The 17,672-nt window shown below is 37.4% G+C and overlaps 1 protein-coding gene across 1 annotated transcript in view; it reads left to right on the top strand.

The window, feature by feature from the left end:
- Positions 1-17,672, top strand: part of INO80 (INO80 complex ATPase subunit) — a 131,835-nt gene that overhangs the window by 44,552 nt on the left and 69,611 nt on the right. The window contains exons 8-17 of the mRNA XM_060005019.1: positions 464-517; positions 2,141-2,344; positions 5,002-5,197; positions 6,100-6,167; positions 7,257-7,466; positions 7,946-8,026; positions 8,904-8,999; positions 15,269-15,328; positions 15,770-15,912; positions 17,075-17,159. Of these exons, the coding sequence (XP_059861002.1) occupies positions 464-517; positions 2,141-2,344; positions 5,002-5,197; positions 6,100-6,167; positions 7,257-7,466; positions 7,946-8,026; positions 8,904-8,999; positions 15,269-15,328; positions 15,770-15,912; positions 17,075-17,159 (1,197 nt within the window). The remainder of the gene's footprint in view (positions 1-463; positions 518-2,140; positions 2,345-5,001; positions 5,198-6,099; positions 6,168-7,256; positions 7,467-7,945; positions 8,027-8,903; positions 9,000-15,268; positions 15,329-15,769; positions 15,913-17,074; positions 17,160-17,672) is intronic.

Here is a 17,672-nt window from a genome sequence, read left to right as displayed (position 1 = left end):
AAACTAAGAAGCTAGTTTACCTTTCTCCTAATGATTTTTGTATCTGAGTGCCCTGCTGTCTCAGCTTCTTTGCATATTGGCCCTAGAAAGCAGTGTTCTAAATCAGGGTGGTGCTAGGATTAGGGTATGTTGTTACATTTTCCTAGTTCACTTCAAGCCTTAAATATAGCTTAAATTCTTTCCAGAAGGATACAGAAGACTCAATTTAAGGCAGATACAACACCAGTTTATTTTTTTTAATGAGGCTTTAGGAGCTTTATGTGTGGTTCTGAGTTGGTACATTTGGGTGACTCTTAGAAGTAATGTATTTTATTTTAATTGAAAGAAGTAATGTATTTTGACTACGCTTGGTTTGGCATTTTATTTTTTAATCTTTGAGGAGATCAGTAAAGTACGGTGCCAGTCTACACAATTGTATTTCAAAAAAGAATCCTAAATGAATTATTGTTTTTAACTATTTTAGGCCAACAAGCAGAAAGCTTCAGCTCGTAACCTGTTTCTCACCAATAGCCGCAAGGTACGATTATATTTCCCATTTTATGTTTTGCTGGAATGTGTTCTTATTATTTAGATCTATGGTTGCTGCTCTTGTCTCTTGTGACCTGTTGATACTTAATCTAATAGTACTTAAGAGAGTTTCTAAATGTTCTCAATCTATTTTCTTTTAACATCTTTATTGGAGTATAATTGCTTTACAATGTTGTTTCAGCTTCTGCAGTATAACAAAGTGAATCAGCTCTATGTATACATATATCCCCATATCTCCTCCCTCTTGCGTCTCCTCCCACCCTCCTTAGCCCACCCCCTAGGTGGTCACAAAGCACCGAACTGATCTCCCTGTGCGATGCGGCTGCTTCCCACTAGCTATCTATTTTATGTTTGGTAGTGTATATATGTCAGTGCTACTCTCTCACTTCGTCCTGGCTTACCCTTCCCCCACCCCGTGTCCTCAAGTCCATTCTCTACGTCTGTGTCTTTTTCTTTTTTAAAAAAAAATCTTTATTAGAGTATAATTGCTTTACAATGGTGTGTCAGCTTCTGCTTTATAACAAAGTGTATCAGGTATACATATACACATGTCCCCATATCTCTTCCCTCTTGCATCTCCCTCCCTCACACCCTCGCTATCCCACCTCTCTAGGTGGTGACGTCTGCGTCTTTATCCCTGTCCTGCCCCTAGGTTCATTAGAACCTTTTTTTTTAGATTCCATATATATGTGTTAGCATACGGTATTTGTTTCTCTCTTTCTGACTTACTTCACTCTGTATGACAGGCTCTAGGTCCATCCACCTCACTACAAATAACTCAGTTCCATTTCTTTTTCAATCTATTTTAAAAATAAAATTGCTCTTCCTCGCATTTCTGGTTTTCAAATTTTGGGGGGTAAGACCATAGCCAACTGCTAATTCCTTGGGCAAATCATGCCGTCATCCTGTGCTCAGTCTCTTCATCTAAGAAATGATGGTATTAATACTTTCCCTTAGAGGGAATTAATGCAACTTTCTTTGGGTATTGTGAGAATTAGATGAGGTAACCTTACTAGTTGTGTATCCCTGGGCTAGTCACTCATCCTCATTTCCTCATCTATATATAAAATATCAACTTCACAGTGTTTTTGTGGAGAATGAATTAGTTTAATATATGTTAAGCTTAGAATGGTGCCTAGCATATAATAAACACTGACAGCTATTATTATTATTATTATTAAAAAATTTTTTTTGGCCATGCCACACGGCTTGTGGGATTTTAGTTCCTCAACCAAGGATTGAACCCCCGGGCCCTTAGCAGTGAGTGTGCAGAGCCCTAACCACTAGACTGCCAGGGAATTCCCGAAAGCTTTTATTATTAATGTGTATGATAATATTTCAAAACTTCCCAGAACATCTTAGGTTATTATACTTTTTTTTCATCTTCTAAGGCAATGTATCTGTAGATTTCTCATCCCTGATATTACTTTGTGGTCTGGGACTGGCTCATAGGACTGTATAGAGACGTTAATCAGATTAGGGAGAAAGAGATGTGGCCATAGGAGGACTATATGCCCTGAACAGGTTGAGGGATGTTGTGGTTTAGAGTCCAGGGAGAACTGGCCCTGGTGTTGATCCTCCTCCAATGTGATAACATTGTTGTCACTTGCAGCTCGCCCACCAATGCATGAAGGAGGTGCGTCGAGCTGCCTTGCAGGCCCAGAAAAACTGTAAGGAGACCTTACCTCGTGCTCGCCGCCTCACCAAGGAAATGCTTCTGTACTGGAAGAAGTATGAGAAGGTGGAGAAGGAACACCGCAAACGTGCAGAGAAGGAAGCCTTGGAGCAGCGGAAGTTGGATGAAGAAATGCGGGAGGTAGGGCAATAGCATGAAATTTTGAAAACCATAATTGCTGCAGCCATATTAAGAGATTGGTTAGCATTTCATAAGTTATAAATCTAACTAATGAAATGGTTGAAAACATATTTTAAGACATAACTTGATTTTAGTCCAGTAAATCAGTTCTGTTTTTATTCTTTTAGTAAGGCCCTCTCCCTGGCCTTCACCCCTCTTCTGTGCTCACTTCCTCCCTTCTTTTTTTTTTTTTTTTTAATTTTATTTATTTTTGGCTGTGTTGGGTCTTCGTTGCTGAACGTGGCCTTTCTCTAGCTGCGGCAAGTGGGGGCCACTCTTCGTTGCGGTGCGTGGGCTTCTCATTGCAGTGGCTTCTCTTGTTGCAGAGCACGGGCTCTAGGCGTGCAAGCTTCAGTAGTTGTGACACACGGGCTTTGTTGCTCCGCGGCATGTGGGATCTTCCCAGACCAGGACTTGAACGTGTGTCCCCTGCGTTGGCAGGCGGATTCGTAACCACTGCGCCACCAGGGAAGTCCCCGTTTCCTCTATTCTTTGTAGCCTTATTCTTTTGAATATTTCTGGAGGACACCCTTCCCCAGCCTTCCCCCACAAAAAAAGAAAAGGAATGAAAGAAAAAGAAAACAGCTTAGAGCTTATCTGGGCTTGGTTCCAGATGCTGGCTGTAATTTCGATTTGTTGGAAGATGAGGGCTGGTTGCCAAATTTAGGGCCAGATAGGGACAATGGACAACTAGCTCAGTTTTCTGAGACACCTCCCCCCTCCCCACCTGCTGCCGCCTACTTTTCTGTTTTAACTTGCAGTCAGTTCTCTTGCTAAGCTTGGTATCAGCTGAGAGTATTATTCAGGGAAGCAAGAGGAGAGATTAAGAGGACAGAGTTATTATGTTGCCATTGGTAAGCCCATTGGGATGAGTGGAAGGACAGTTGAGGTCTGGAGGAGGAAGGGAATCAGGATTGAATGTTTTCTTTCGGGTATAGGTAGTACTCCTGTCAAAGCAGAGCCGTGGAGACTCTTTGGAGTTCTCTTCCCTCCTGTCTCATGCCTTTGAGGGGGAATATGGATTTTGCCCAGTTCTCTTAAGTCCCTGGGTGACTTGTTTCTTTGCCTGGAAGATAAACATATTATTGAGTTAGTAAACTTTTGATGCTAATGGAAATATTTGCTCACTGAGTTTAGAGGCATTTGAGTTAGTCACAGATCTTGAAGTTTTGAAACTGACTTGGCTTATGATCTAGGTTTGTGAGACATTCTCTCAGTTATGTTGATAGCTAACTGATGAGGCTTTCATCTGTGATTATGTTGACTTATGTGTCTTTTTCTCTGAATTTTTGAATTAAGACATTTTTGATGTATCCTTGTTCCCTTAATTTGCCTTCTTCATTTAGGCACATAGTTGACTTCCTTAAAGTTAAAGAAAATGTTACTTTTTATGGTTTAATTTAGAAAGGTTTTCTTTTAATTTTTGGCTGCACTGTGCCTCTTGCGGGGTCTTAGTTTCCCCACCAGGGAATAGACCCGTGCCCCCTGCAGTGGAAGCACGGAGTCTCAACCACTGGACCACCAGGGAAGTTCCTAGAAAGGTTTTCTTGACAGTACTTTAGCTTTAGAACATGAACATCTGTATCCTTTATGAAAATAAATCAGTTTTCTCTCAAACTCTCAGATTTTTTTTTCTAATCTGAATTTGGCTAAAGTGTTATAAAACCTTAAGGAGAAAGTCTAGTTTTGCGTAGCATACTTTGGGACTTATGTCCTTCCTGGCCATGTTCCTTATTTTATTGTTGTTTTTCTCTTGTGGAGGTGGATCAAGGATAAATCAAGTATACTTCATATGAATTTTATTATAAAATAGTTCATGCAGAATAATGATTCTTTGATTTGGTATTTATTGTGTATGCTGTATTTCATATAATTCAGTCTTTTGAATCATTTGCTTACTCATTTTATTGTTTATCTTGAAGAATTATTTTTACTGACAATGATTATTTTTCTTACTAGGTTATTTCAGAGGCACTTTGAATTTAGCTTTCTCATATTTTAAAAAAAGGTATATGTGCTTGTGATTTTGTATTTGGTCTATATTCATGTTTTATAGCTATCATTATCACAGATGAACAGTTGGCTGTTTTGGGGAGCATTTTCTTTTTTCATGGGCTTCTTATTCTCATATACCTCCTTCATTGACTTTCAGAATAATTTATAGCTCTTCGTCATTTATTTTGCCTTTCGGTGTTAGAGAAGATTTTTGGACACATTTATGTTTTTAAAAATAATAAAGCTGTACACGTGTATTTATCACCCAAGTTATTAAGTAAAGCATGTTGTTTGAATTTAGTTGGTATCTCAGTGCCATTAAAGAAAAGTAATACAGTAAAGAAATAAGCATTTTAGACAGAAGCCTAGTGGAAAAAAGATTTTATTTTGTAAAGGAGAGCAAAACATAGGTTATTATTAGGCTATAAATGAAGATTATTCCTTGCGTTTAGTACCACTGACTTAGTTATAATAAAATTTGTTCATTAACAATTTTTACCTTTCTAAAGGTAAATACTTTGTAAAGGAATTGTTTGCAAACTATGTATAGTGAATTCTGTTGACTACCCTTGTATGTGATTGGTGATTTGACTCTTTTCACTTTCATCTTTTTTCCCCTTTAGGCCAAGAGGCAGCAGCGAAAACTGAACTTCCTCATCACCCAGACAGAGTTGTATGCCCATTTCATGAGTCGCAAACGAGACATGGGTCATGATGGGATCCAGGAAGAAATCTTAAGGAAACTGGAAGATAGTTCTACACAGAGACAAATTGACATTGGTGGAGGGGTGGTAGTTAACATCACACAGGAGGATTATGGTGAGTCCTGAATCAGGAATGGGAGGAAGGAGATACCCAAAATTTTTTCATATCTCAGGTTATACTCATTAATTCTTGCACGTTTTGTCTTGATCAATAGGTAATATTGATCAAAAGGGGGATTTATTTTACTGGAGTAGGGGAAGTGTGAATGTTTGTATAAAATAAGCATATAAAAAAATTTTATTAAAGAATTTGAAAAAGAAAGGGTGTGGTTATAAGATCTTGCAAATTTGGGAATATTTTGTGTGTTGATTTGTTCGTAGAAATAAAAGATATTGTATCAGAAGAATTCAGTGAACATATCTAATTAGAGAAAATCATCTCTCACATAACAGGATTCTTGGTGATGTGAGTAAAGCATGAGAAGAGACTGTTTTGGTATTTTTGTGACCACACAGAGAGGGAGGAATTGGGGTAAAGTTTGAGAGGAAGTTCGCAGAGAATAGTGGTCAAGATCATGTTGAGTAAGAATAAGAGAAAATGAGAGTGCTTCAGATTATGTTGGGATTTACACAGTCTCTGTTTCTTCTTTTGGAATCACCTGGTGTAAATATATTACAATTTTGAATCCTCATTGTCTTGCTTTTCCCGGCATCGGCATTGCTTCGTGCAAGAAACGCAGGATTGGGAGACTGGGGCTCAGTCTCCTGGTGGCTTTTGTGAGGTGGCTTTTGTGAGCTGGCTTTGGCTCCTAGAGACCATGGCAGCCCTCTGCCTCCATTGCCACTTCCAAGTCCTTACCTCTGTCAAGTAATTTGAGCCTTTCTTCTCCCTCACCCTCTGTGAACTTAGGGATAAATAGAATGTGGGCGTCAGGGATCCACATATGCTAGTATAAATTGCATCCTTAAAGGAGATCAGTTAATGAGGTGTTATAATCTACACGTTTCCCTTTTCAGATAGTAACCATTTCAAAGCCCAGGCCCTGAAGAATGCTGAAAATGCTTACCATATTCATCAGGCGCGGGTGAGTCTTAAAAATGAAATGTTGGGCCCTGGAAATACAACTTTTTACTTAGGTGGTCTTCCTTTAATCTTAATCATATTTTCAGTTAAAAACATTAATGGATGTGTACATGTGTATGTGACTGCATTGGGGGTGTGTGTGTCTCTATTTACTTTAGAGTAATAGAGGAATACCTGAGGAAAGATGGGAAACGAGCATTCACTTGTCTGAGCTTTAAGAATGTGTTGATTGACGCTAAGACAGTTTGCCTATTTTTTTTCTTCTGTCCTTCCTGGTGATCATGGGTAATATAGAATGAAGTGGATCATGGTTGTTTAGTGAAAAAGTCCACACTGTTGCATGTTAAGAAAGTTATATCATGTATTAAAACTGCTAAGTTAGCACCTTCTTTTACTTTAGTAATAACTTGCTTGTTCATGATATAGTGACATTTAATGAAATCAGAAAGAAACTGCAGTTAGATCAAATTAAGTAAGGAAAATACAGTTTAATATACTGCATAGGAGCCCCTGTGTAACTTTGACAGGGTCCAAATCAAGGATAGAGACAAACTCAACCTATTCCTCACCAACCCCAACCAATCAAACAGGTTTTATATCAAATCTTAGTAAATTCATTGATGAAGCAAGTAATTGTGTAATATGGCTTACTGCCTGTCTATCAGAAATGTATTCTCAATATAATTGTTAAAATAATTTTAAAGTATTAGTAATATACTTTACGCTTGACCCTTGAGTAACTCTGGGAGTTAGGGGTGCCGACCCACCCTGCAGTCAAAAATCTTTGTATAACTTTACAGTCAGCCCTCCATACCTATGGATCCACATCCACATATCCAACCAACCACAGGATCAAGTAGTACTCCTGCACATACTTAGTGAAAAAACTTCACGTATCAGTTGACCCACACAGTTCAAACCCATGTTGTTCAAGAGTCAAGTGTATTATGCTTACATGTAATATATTACATTATATTATCAGAAAGTTTGTTCGAACTAGCACAAGTTAGATATATTGGCATTATGAATTTTATTTGAATTTAATTATTTTCCTCTTATATATTTCTTCTAATATATTTTTATTTTCCAGACAAGGTCATTTGATGAAGATGCAAAAGAAAGTCGAGCAGCTGCCCTACGGGCAGCAAACAAGTCTGGCACTGGGTTTGGGGAGAGTTATAGCCTGGCAAACCCATCTATCCGGGCTGGTGAGGATATTCCACAGCCTACAATTTTTAATGGCAAATTAAAAGGTTATCAGCTGAAAGGCATGAATTGGTTGGCAAATCTCTATGAACAGGTAAATTTTAGAACTATTCATACCCACTCTGTTTTGTTATCTGTTTTCCTAAAGTCGTTGGTTCAGTGTATTGTGAAATGAGCACAAGATAATGTTTTAGATTTCATCCTTTTTAAAAAGCTTTATCGTTTGACAAGAATCAGAAAGATGTCTGTATATTTCTAACCTGGAGATTTTATTGGGGATTATTTGCATCATGTATAAAGTTTGTCTTAAGTAGTCTTAGTAATAAACCTGATTACTTGTACCTGGATTAGATTAGCTGAAAAACTGGCTTTGGCGTGTTTGTCTCATGATTCAGAGTTGTAGCTGTGGAACTGGCAAAAGGAATCATTACAGTAGTAATAGTGCTGAAGCTGGGTATCTCTAGTCACTTTCGTTTGAACAAGTCTGACATTTTGGGTAGTTCTTTTTGGCAGTAAGTTGAACCCTGTGTAATGCAATGTGAGAGGTGTTGACTATGTGTATTTTTTTTCCAGGGTATTAATGGCATTCTTGCCGATGAAATGGGACTTGGTAAGACAGTACAGAGCATTGCCCTCCTTGCCCATCTGGCTGAGGTGGGTAGATGCATGCAGTCTTTTCTTCTTCCTCTCTGTCCATCCTAGGGTCATTTTCTATTGAGAATCAGCCATTATCAAGCAGTATGCTAGACTCCGTAGCATACCAAGACAGTAGGACTTGCTCCTTGCCTTCAAGGCCTTTACAGGGTGGGTGATACAGTGTGGTGAAACATTCTGGTTTTCAAGAAGACTAGGACAGTTTCTAAGCATGTGTGTTTTCATTCCCCATCTCCCACTTCTGTAGAGAACCACCATTGTAGTGGCAAAAACACTGTAGTTAGTTAGATCAGAAGACCTGGTTTCACATCTCAGCTCTGTGCTTACTAGCAGTGTAAACTTGGACAATTCACTTAGCCTCTTTTGACCTGACTTCACTTTAACTCTGTGAGGTTTAGTTTCCACTTCTGCAAAGTGGGGATACTATCTGCCTTACAGGAAATTTGTGAGAATTAAATGAGAAGAAATGCGTGAAAGCATTTTGAAAAATGCAGAAAACTCTATACCAATTAAATAATAGTAAAATAGTTGTGATCATCTAGTATAAGGAAAAGCAACACATACAAGTCAGTATGTCATAAGTGCTTTGTGAATGATATAAACTAAGACCCGTAAGGGCGGGTGGGGAGTAATTGCTTGGTTTTTTTTTCCTCAAGGTGTGTGCGAGCAACTTCCTTGCCTGTGTTATTATTAACATAGAATATTATTTTTCTTAACATAGGATATTATCATTGAGTGTGCAGGTATGGGAGATACGAACCATTTCTCTTGTTGTAATGCATCTCCTATTCTTAAACTCCTCTTGTCGTTAATTATAATTTTGAATTAAATTTCTTCAGTTTTCCTGCAGTTGGCTGACCCAGTTTTTCTGTTTCAGAGAGAGAACATTTGGGGACCTTTCTTAATAATTTCACCTGCTTCTACACTTAACAATTGGCACCAGGAGTTTACTAGATTTGTTCCTAAATTTAAGGTAAAAATCAACAAAATTCTCTTGCTTTTTAAAATAAACTTTCTGACTCCTTTTTTGCTGCCTTACTTACTTAATTGCTCATAATAGCTTTTAATTTCTTGCATTTTTTTTCAAAATAACCTTGCATACATTTCCTATCAAAGTTACTGATGGGAGCAATAAAAGAGCATATTACATCCTTATGTTTTATGAGAAAGACAAAGTCCAGTTTGAGTGATTTGCTGCATTGACGACATGAATTGTAGCTCCTAGTTGTACTGCCATAATAGAAAATGTCTGCGTTGCTAGCTTAATATAGGTTTTGATAAATCAAGGTACATATACTGTAATTTATGGCATTGTTGTCCACACTCCTCCCCCTTCAAATTTATTCATAGATTATCTATTTTCTTGACACTCCAAAGCCAGCTCTTCAGTCTTGGTCCAGATTATAATGTCTAAGGTAGATAATGTGAGAGTTGCATTTAACTAATTCAGAGGAAAAGAATTGAGATTTAGGTAGGATGTGATCAGCAGGGAAATATGCTGCATCAAGTATGGACAAGATTTAAATAGGGATTTAATTATGCAAAGTTGTTGGGATGTAAGAAAGAATGGGTAGGATTTTTTATATTATTTGCAAGTAAAAAGAAGGAAATGAGTTAAATATTTGTTTTGTCCCTAAAGGAATATAATGATAATGAAGTTGCATGGTAAGGAGGATTTTTTGGAGATATGTATCAAGAGATATTGACATAATCTCTGATCTTGGGTCTCCATAATAATCATGGGTTCTATGCAATTTAAGAGGTCATGGGGGAGGTGTTTTTCTGGCTTATACTTTATAAGGAATAGGGACATGTCTGGGATATTCCACTTTGGGGCACCTTTGTGTCTGTGGCCCCACCTTTGCGGCTGAATTAATAGACTTAGGAACTGTTTACAAGGCACATTAGGTATATGGCTTTTAGCTTGGCTGACTCATTCTTAACTTTCTAAGGAGGTGAGATCGTTCTAAGGCAATTTATTGAATATTTTCTCCAGGGTTTTTTCACATTGAATAAGGAGCCCCTCATCTTTTTTCTGCTTTCTTGTTGTTGTTATTGTCGTTTAGTACATGTCAAACAATTAGGAGCTTGAAAAATTGTCTTAAAATTTTCTTCCAAACCACTAAAGTTTTCAGTATTTCCTTCACTGGCCGATAGATGGCAATGTAGTACTACTTACGTCATTGGTACCTCTCCTTTGACTTTATACCCATGCCTGACACTGAGTTTTCATTTGCACGTGGAGTTTCCTTTTGAAGCTCTAGTCTAGGGGTCAGTAAAATATGGCCTGTGGGCCAATTGAAAGTGTACAATTCTGTAGTATTAAGTACATTTACAGTGTGGTACAATAATCACTGCTATCGTATTGCAGAATTTTATCATTATACCAAACAGAAATCTCCTTCCCATTAAGCAGTCACTCCCTATTTCACTTTCCCTCTTGTCCCTGGCTACCACAAATCTGCTTTATGTCTCTGTGGTTTGGTTATTGTGAATATTTTGTATACCTGGAATGTGGCCTTTTATGTCTGGCTGCTGCTTTTCACTTAGTAGGTTTTTCAAGGTTCATCATGTTGTAACATGTATCAGCACTTCATTCCTTTTATGACTGAATAATATTTCAGTCATAATATTATAACATATAATATTATAGTGAATAATATTTCATTATCTGGGTATACTGTATTTTGTTTATCCATTCATCTGTTGATGGGTATTTTGGTTGTTCCTTTTGGCTATTGTTAATAGTGCTGCTATAAACATTCATGTACAGGTTTTTGTTTGAACACCTGTCCTGTTTTCAGTTCTTTTGGGTATAGACCTAGGAGTGGAATTGCTAAGTCACTTTATATTTAACTTATTGAGGAATCCACCACGTGTTCTTTTGTGCAGCTTATGAGCTAAGAATAGTTTTTACTTTTTAAAATTGTTGATTAAAAAATATTTCGTAGCAAATGATATATGAAATTTAAATACATGTATATTGGAATACAGCCACACCTTTGATTATTTATTATTTATGGCTGCATTCACAGTACAACAGGCACAGTTGAGTAGTTGTGGCAGAGACTGTGTGGCCTACAAAACTAAAATTCTTACTATCTGGCCATTTATAGGAAAAGTTTAATGACCTCTGCTCTATTGATTCATTGTTTCTATTACCATTACTCCTTTGAATTGTCAGAAATGTGTTTGCTTCCCTGTAGAACATAGTTAGAAGTAGACTCTGCTCAGATTTATAATCTGGTTACATTCAAAAGATACTTAGATCTATGATGATAACATCAGAAAGTTCATTTTATTTGGCAGGTGTCTGAGTAACACTCATTTTATGGTTCTAGTATGATTACTGCCTCTGACCTCCTTTTCCTCATGAAATAAGATTTACATTTTTTCTCTAGTTAATGTACCACTTTTCATTCCTGAAATTGGCTATTCTGTATGTTTTGTATTTCATTTATTTCTGCTCTTCTATTATTCTTGTCTACTTTTTTTGTAAACTTTTTTCTTTTTCTGTCATCTTGAGATGGAGCTTAGATTGTTGATTTTCAGCTTTTTCTAATGTATATTTAAGGGTATTGCTTTCTAAGCATGACTGTAGCCATCCAAAGGTTTGATGTGTCACATTTTCATTATCTTACAATGCAAAATACTGTCAGCTTCTACTGTAAGTTCTTATTTGATTCACGGGTTATTTAAAAGTGTTGTTTTTACTCTCTACACAAAGGATGGTTTTCTAGGTATCTTTTTGTTATTTATAGCTTAAATCCACTGATAAGAAAACATGCTTTTTATTATTTTAATCCTTTGAAATTTGTTGCTTTGCTTTCATAGCTCAGCATATGGTCAGTTTTTATAAATGTCCTGTGTGTGTTTGAAAATAATAGTTATTCTGTACTTGTTGAATACAGTGTTGTATATATGTTGATTAGGTCAAGTTTGTTAACTTGTTCAGCTCTTTTTTATCTTTACTGATTTTTTTGTCTGCCTCTCCTATTACTGACTGAAAGAGGTGTGTTAATATTTGCAACAATTATGGATTTATCCATTCTGTTTTCTTTTGTTTTTGCTTTGAGGCTGTGAGATGTATACAAATTTATAATTTTATCTTCCTGGTGAATGAACCTTTTATTACTATGAAATTCCTCCTTTAAGACTTTTGCCTTAAAGTCTATTTTCTCTGATATTAAATAGCTTTCTTTTGGCTAGTATTTGCATGGTATCTTTTTCGTCTTTTTACTTTTAACCATTCTATAGCCTTACATTTAAGGTGTATTTCGTGCCTTTTATTTGGAATATCTGTGCTTACTTTTAATGTAATTATTGATATATTGTGTTTAAAACTGCTGCCTTGCTCTTTGCTTTCTACTTCTTTTTTTAAATAGGGTTGTTATTGTGTTTATGGTTTTTAGTTTTTAGTTTTAAAATATTTATTTATTTATTTGATAGTGCCAGGTCTTTAGTTGCGGCTCACCAGCTCCTTAGTTGCGGCATGCATTTGGGATCTCTTTCCCCAACCAGAGATCAAACCCGGGCCCCCTGCATTGGGAGTGCAGAGTCTTAACCACTGTGCCACCAGGGAAGTCCCTGCTTTCTGCTTCTTTCACCTGTTCAGCTTTACTTTTTTTTCCTTTTGAATCCTTTTGGATTGATTAGATTTTATCATTCCTTTTTTTTTCCTCTCCCTTTTAAACTTGCTAATTATATATTCATTCTGTTATTCAGTAGATACCCAGGAGAATACCACATGCACCCTTAACTTTTTCAAAAGTAATATAAATTAGTACTGTTAATACTTTCCAGACAGTACAAAGACCTTAGTAGAGTACTGTAACTACATCCGCCTTCTCTAGACTTACATGCTGTTGTTTTTGTATATATTTTATATTTTAAACCCCAGAAGACATTATTATTTATACATTTAAAACTTACTTAGATTTATTCATATTACTTACATATTCATTGCTCATTGATCTTCATTCCTCCTTGCATATTTGTGCTTTCATTTGGCTGACATTTTTCAAAAGAACAAAGGACATCAAGCTACGGATTCTAGAAGCACTTTGAGCCCCATAACAATAAAAAAAATGAAAGTCACACTTAGAAACATCACAGAAAAGTGCTGAATTTTGCATTCTTTTGTTTCTCCATGCTTTAGTCTGGATATTTCCTTCTGACCTCTCTTCAAGTTCACTAATCAGCTCTTCAGCTGATTCTATCTGCTGTTAAACTCGTCACTGAATTCTTTTTTTTGTTTTTAATTTTAAAATAAATTTTTGTACTTTAAAGATGTTCTGTGTTTTCCAGTTCTACTTCTTATGGTTGTTTTTCTGTATGTTATGTGTCTTCCCCGCCCCACCCCCGGCTACTTTTTTTGTTTGTTTGTTTGTTTTATTTATTTATTTTTGGCTGCGTTGGGTCTTCATTGCTGCATGCAGGCTCTCTCTAGTTGTGGCGAACAGGGGCTATTCTTTGTTGCGGTGCGTGGGCTTCTCATTGCAGTGGATTCTCCTGTTGCCGAGCACAGGCTCTAGGCACGTGGGCCTCAGTAGTTGTGGCACGCGGGCTCTAGAGCGCAGGCTCACAGTTGTGGTGCATGGGCTTAGTTGCTCTGCAGCATGTGAGATCCTCCCAGACCAGAGCTCGAACCCGTGTCCCCTGCATTGGCAGGTGGATTCTTAGCCACTGCACCACCAGGGAAGCCCTCGTCATTGAATTCTTAATTTTAATTATATTTTTTCAGTTCTAAAAATTCTCTTTGATTCTTTTATAGTTTCTAGTATACCACTGAAATTCTCAATCTTTTAATTCAATGAACAAACTTGCTTTTTTTTTTTTTGGCAGCATTGGGTCTTCATTGCTGCACGCAGGCTCTCTCTAGTTGTGGCAAGTGGGGGCTACTCTTCATTGCGGTGCATGAGCTTCTCATTGGGTGGCTTCTTTTGCTGTGGAGCACAGGCTCTAGGCACGCAGGCTCAGCAATTGTGGCTCGCGGGCTCTAGAGCGCAGGCTCAGTAGTTGTGGCGCATGGGTTTAGTTGCTCTGCGGCATGTGGGATCTTCCCAGATCAGGGCTCAAACCCGTGTCCCCTGCACTGGCAGGCAGATTCTTAACCACCGCGCCACCAGGGAAGCCCAAAACTAGCACTTTTTTAAAAGTTTGTTTCTAAAATTTTTGTTATCTAGATCTCCTGTGAGTTTGTTTCTTTTATCTATATTTCATGTTGGTTTTCAGTTATGTGGTCTAGTCTTTCCATATCTGATTTTTTGTTTTGTTTTGTTTTTGTTTTAATGCCAGACATTGTATAGGAAAAATTGTAGAGATAATTGTGGGCTCTGGATACTGTTTTCTTCTTCCTGAGAGAGGATTAATGTGTGTTTGGGGTTTTGTTGTGGATTTTTTTGCCTATAGTAATTTTTTTTCTGGGGCAATAATAATCCAAAGCCCCCTTAATCTAGTCAGGAATTGAGATGATTTGAAACCAGGATTCAGTACCTGATAAAGCAAGTGTATGTATAGTTTACCTTTACTACAGGTGTGTATCTATCTTTTTTTTTTTTTTTTTTTTGTGGTACATGGGCCTCTCACTGTTGTGGCCTCTCCCGTTGTGGAGCACAGGCTCCGGACGCGCAGGCTCAGCGGCCATGGCTCACGGGCCCAGCCGCTTAGTGGCATGTGGGATCTTCCCAGACCGGGGCACGAACCTGCGTCCCCTGCATTGGCAGGCGGACTCTCAACCACTGTGCCACCAGGGAACCCTGTGTATCTATCTTTTGATTCCCAACTTAAGGCCAGGGAGGTGGGTGGTTATCAGAATCCCTCCTCCTTGAACTACAGTTTTTGTTTTGTGGTCCTGTGTCTCTTTAAAAAAAAAAAACAAAAACAAAAACAAAAAACAACTTTTCAGTTTCTCAGCCTCAACTAGAACTTTTGGGAAGGATCAGTACCCACAGGGGGAACATGTTCCAGATGCCAGGCTTTCCTCTCTTTTCTAGATCTGGGCTGTATAATTCTCCACTGACTCAGTAGCTCTCTGAAGCCTTCAAACAAATGTTTTGTATCTGTGTTTTAACTTGGTCAGTAGGAGGAGTGCTAGTCCAGCACCTAGTGCGGCAGTGACAGAAGAGGAACTCTTATATTCATTCTATTAGGTTTTTAAAAAATCATTCTGAATAACGTATTTGTGATGATACTTTTAAGATTATCACTAGGAAATAATCTGTATATTGGTCCTTTTTCCAGGTGCTACCATATTGGGGAAATCCTCATGATAGAAAAGTTATCAGGAGGTTCTGGAGTCAGGTAACTTTCAGCTTACTGTACACGCATGCACACACACATATACATGTTCACACATATGTGCAGTCATTATTTCTCCAGTTGATTTGAGTAATTTCACTTACATAAAATCTTCTTATATGTTTCTGGACACTAGGCAAGTGTACTTTTTTTCTTTTACAATGCTTTTCCTGTTATAGACAATCAGCTGGACTTGAAGTCCAGGATTAAGTAAGAACTTTTTTCTTTAATAAGCTGAAGACTAGTTTTTAACAAGGTTTGTGGTTAAGGTAACTACCTTAAAAACAGTTATGCTTTTAATTCACTGCACATCTCCTACATTGGAGAAGTATATCTTTAGAGCTATCTTAAACTTCTTGGCCTTAGAAAATGAATTCCATTCCTCATTGTCTTATTATGACTTGTTAGGTATCTCTTTTCACCCTTGCCCTCTTATGTTTGCAGAAGACCCTCTACACTCAGGATGCCCCCTTCCATGTGGTTATCACCAGTTACCAGCTGGTGGTGCAGGATGTAAAGTATTTCCAGCGAGTCAAGTGGCAGTACATGGTATTGGATGAGGCTCAGGCGCTCAAGAGTAGTTCCAGGTAACATGAGTAGTAGAAATAAAGCCTGTGGACTGAGGATATATAGATATGTGTGTCTCATATACACACACATGTGAATGAAGATCAGAGAGATTTGAAAACATGGTATATGGCTTATATATGGTCTTAGGGTCTCTGCATAAGCCATATATCTGACCAGAAGACATAAATTCTCTTTTGCATTTTCATGGAATATACATATTAATGTTTAGAGTATAAAGATTTTCCTCAGCTTTTTTTCTCCCTATTCAATAATTATGGCATTTTAACCGATTTTTGTTCTTCAAGGAAATTTTCTGTGGAGGAAGGGGTGTCCGCTCATTGCTTCAGGGCTTATTTTAGACAGGAGGTCTTAGTAGGAAGTAGAATGTTACATTATGTGGATTGTAGCTTCTACTGTTTCTACTGTTTTATGTCTAGTCCCTGAATGGTTATTAGACGCCCAAGAATCCTTTTATTGGAAGTTACATGTTTAAAATGTTCTAATACCTTTAAGTTCCCAAAATGAATAGTAAATGAGTGGTTGACTAGAAAGTGTTACTCAGTGGTATTAGACCTTGGGTTTGATGGATTTTTATTAACTCTTGGTGAGCCCATAGGGCTTTCTTAGAAGTCCACGTTAACTGGCAGGATGGTATTTTCCATGGAACTTTCCATCCTCTAAAGAGCATTATTTCATATTTTACTCTTTTGAAGTAGGGCATGCTTGTGGCCAGGAGCAGTAGACTCACATTGCATTTTCTTCTCACACCCTTTCTCTTTCTCCATTGCTCCCTCCAAACTCACACTGGAAGCGCATAGAGTAATAATTTTAAAACCTACTACTGTAGATAATACTTTATAATTATATGGTCTGTATCAACAAAACTGACCAAAGGTAGTAGAGGACTTTTATCAAGCCAGAAAGGATCCTACTCTGCTATTCGAGGGCTTTTTTTAATGTATACCCTAATACCACGTTTTCAGTATAGAGTCAGTTCCTTTGAAATTTCCTGTCATCAGCTTTGTTGAGTAATATTTTTCAATTGTGTTCATGGTAGAGTATTGATACTTGATTTTGAGTGTTTGTTATTTTTTTGAAAAGCATTTTTAGAAATAAGGGGTCTCAATAGGGTGAATATTTACTGCTAACTTGGAATTTGTAATTCATCTTACTGGACAGTGTTCGTTGGAAGATACTCTTGCAGTTTCAGTGTCGGAATCGGCTTTTGCTAACTGGGACCCCCATTCAGAACACCATGGCAGAGGTAGGCACTAGTAAAGACCTCAGTTTTATGTCTGCATTAAACAGAGTGGCTCCAACACAGAATAAAATTCTTTACCCATGCCTACCTGGAGTGTTACGGCTTTGTATAAATTACAATCCCCACATAAAAGGAAGAATTTGACCATGGCTTGCCCTAAGTGGTTTTTTTGGGGGGGGCATCATTACTATTTTCTTATTCTCTGGCAAAAGGCAAATAAATTTCTTTATTCCTTTGTTTCTTATATAATAAATCATAATCACATTAAGAATGCTACTCATCTAATGCAGAGATATTTTTATACTAGAATAAAAAGGTAATATTCTTTGACACTGAGAGGAGCTAAAATTCTTTCTTTGGGGAAGATAATTTTATCTTCTAGAATAGGGGTCAGAAAACTTTCTGTAAAGAGCCAGATAATAAATATTTAGACTTTATAGGCCATATAGTCACTGCACAGCTACTCAACCTTCTATTGTAATGTGAAAGCAGCTATATATATATATATATATATAT

Source organism: Delphinus delphis, chromosome 2 (assembly GCF_949987515.2).
Source record: "Delphinus delphis chromosome 2, mDelDel1.2, whole genome shotgun sequence".
NCBI lineage: Eukaryota > Metazoa > Chordata > Mammalia > Artiodactyla > Delphinidae > Delphinus > Delphinus delphis.
This window is presented reverse-complemented; position numbering and strand designations above follow the sequence as displayed.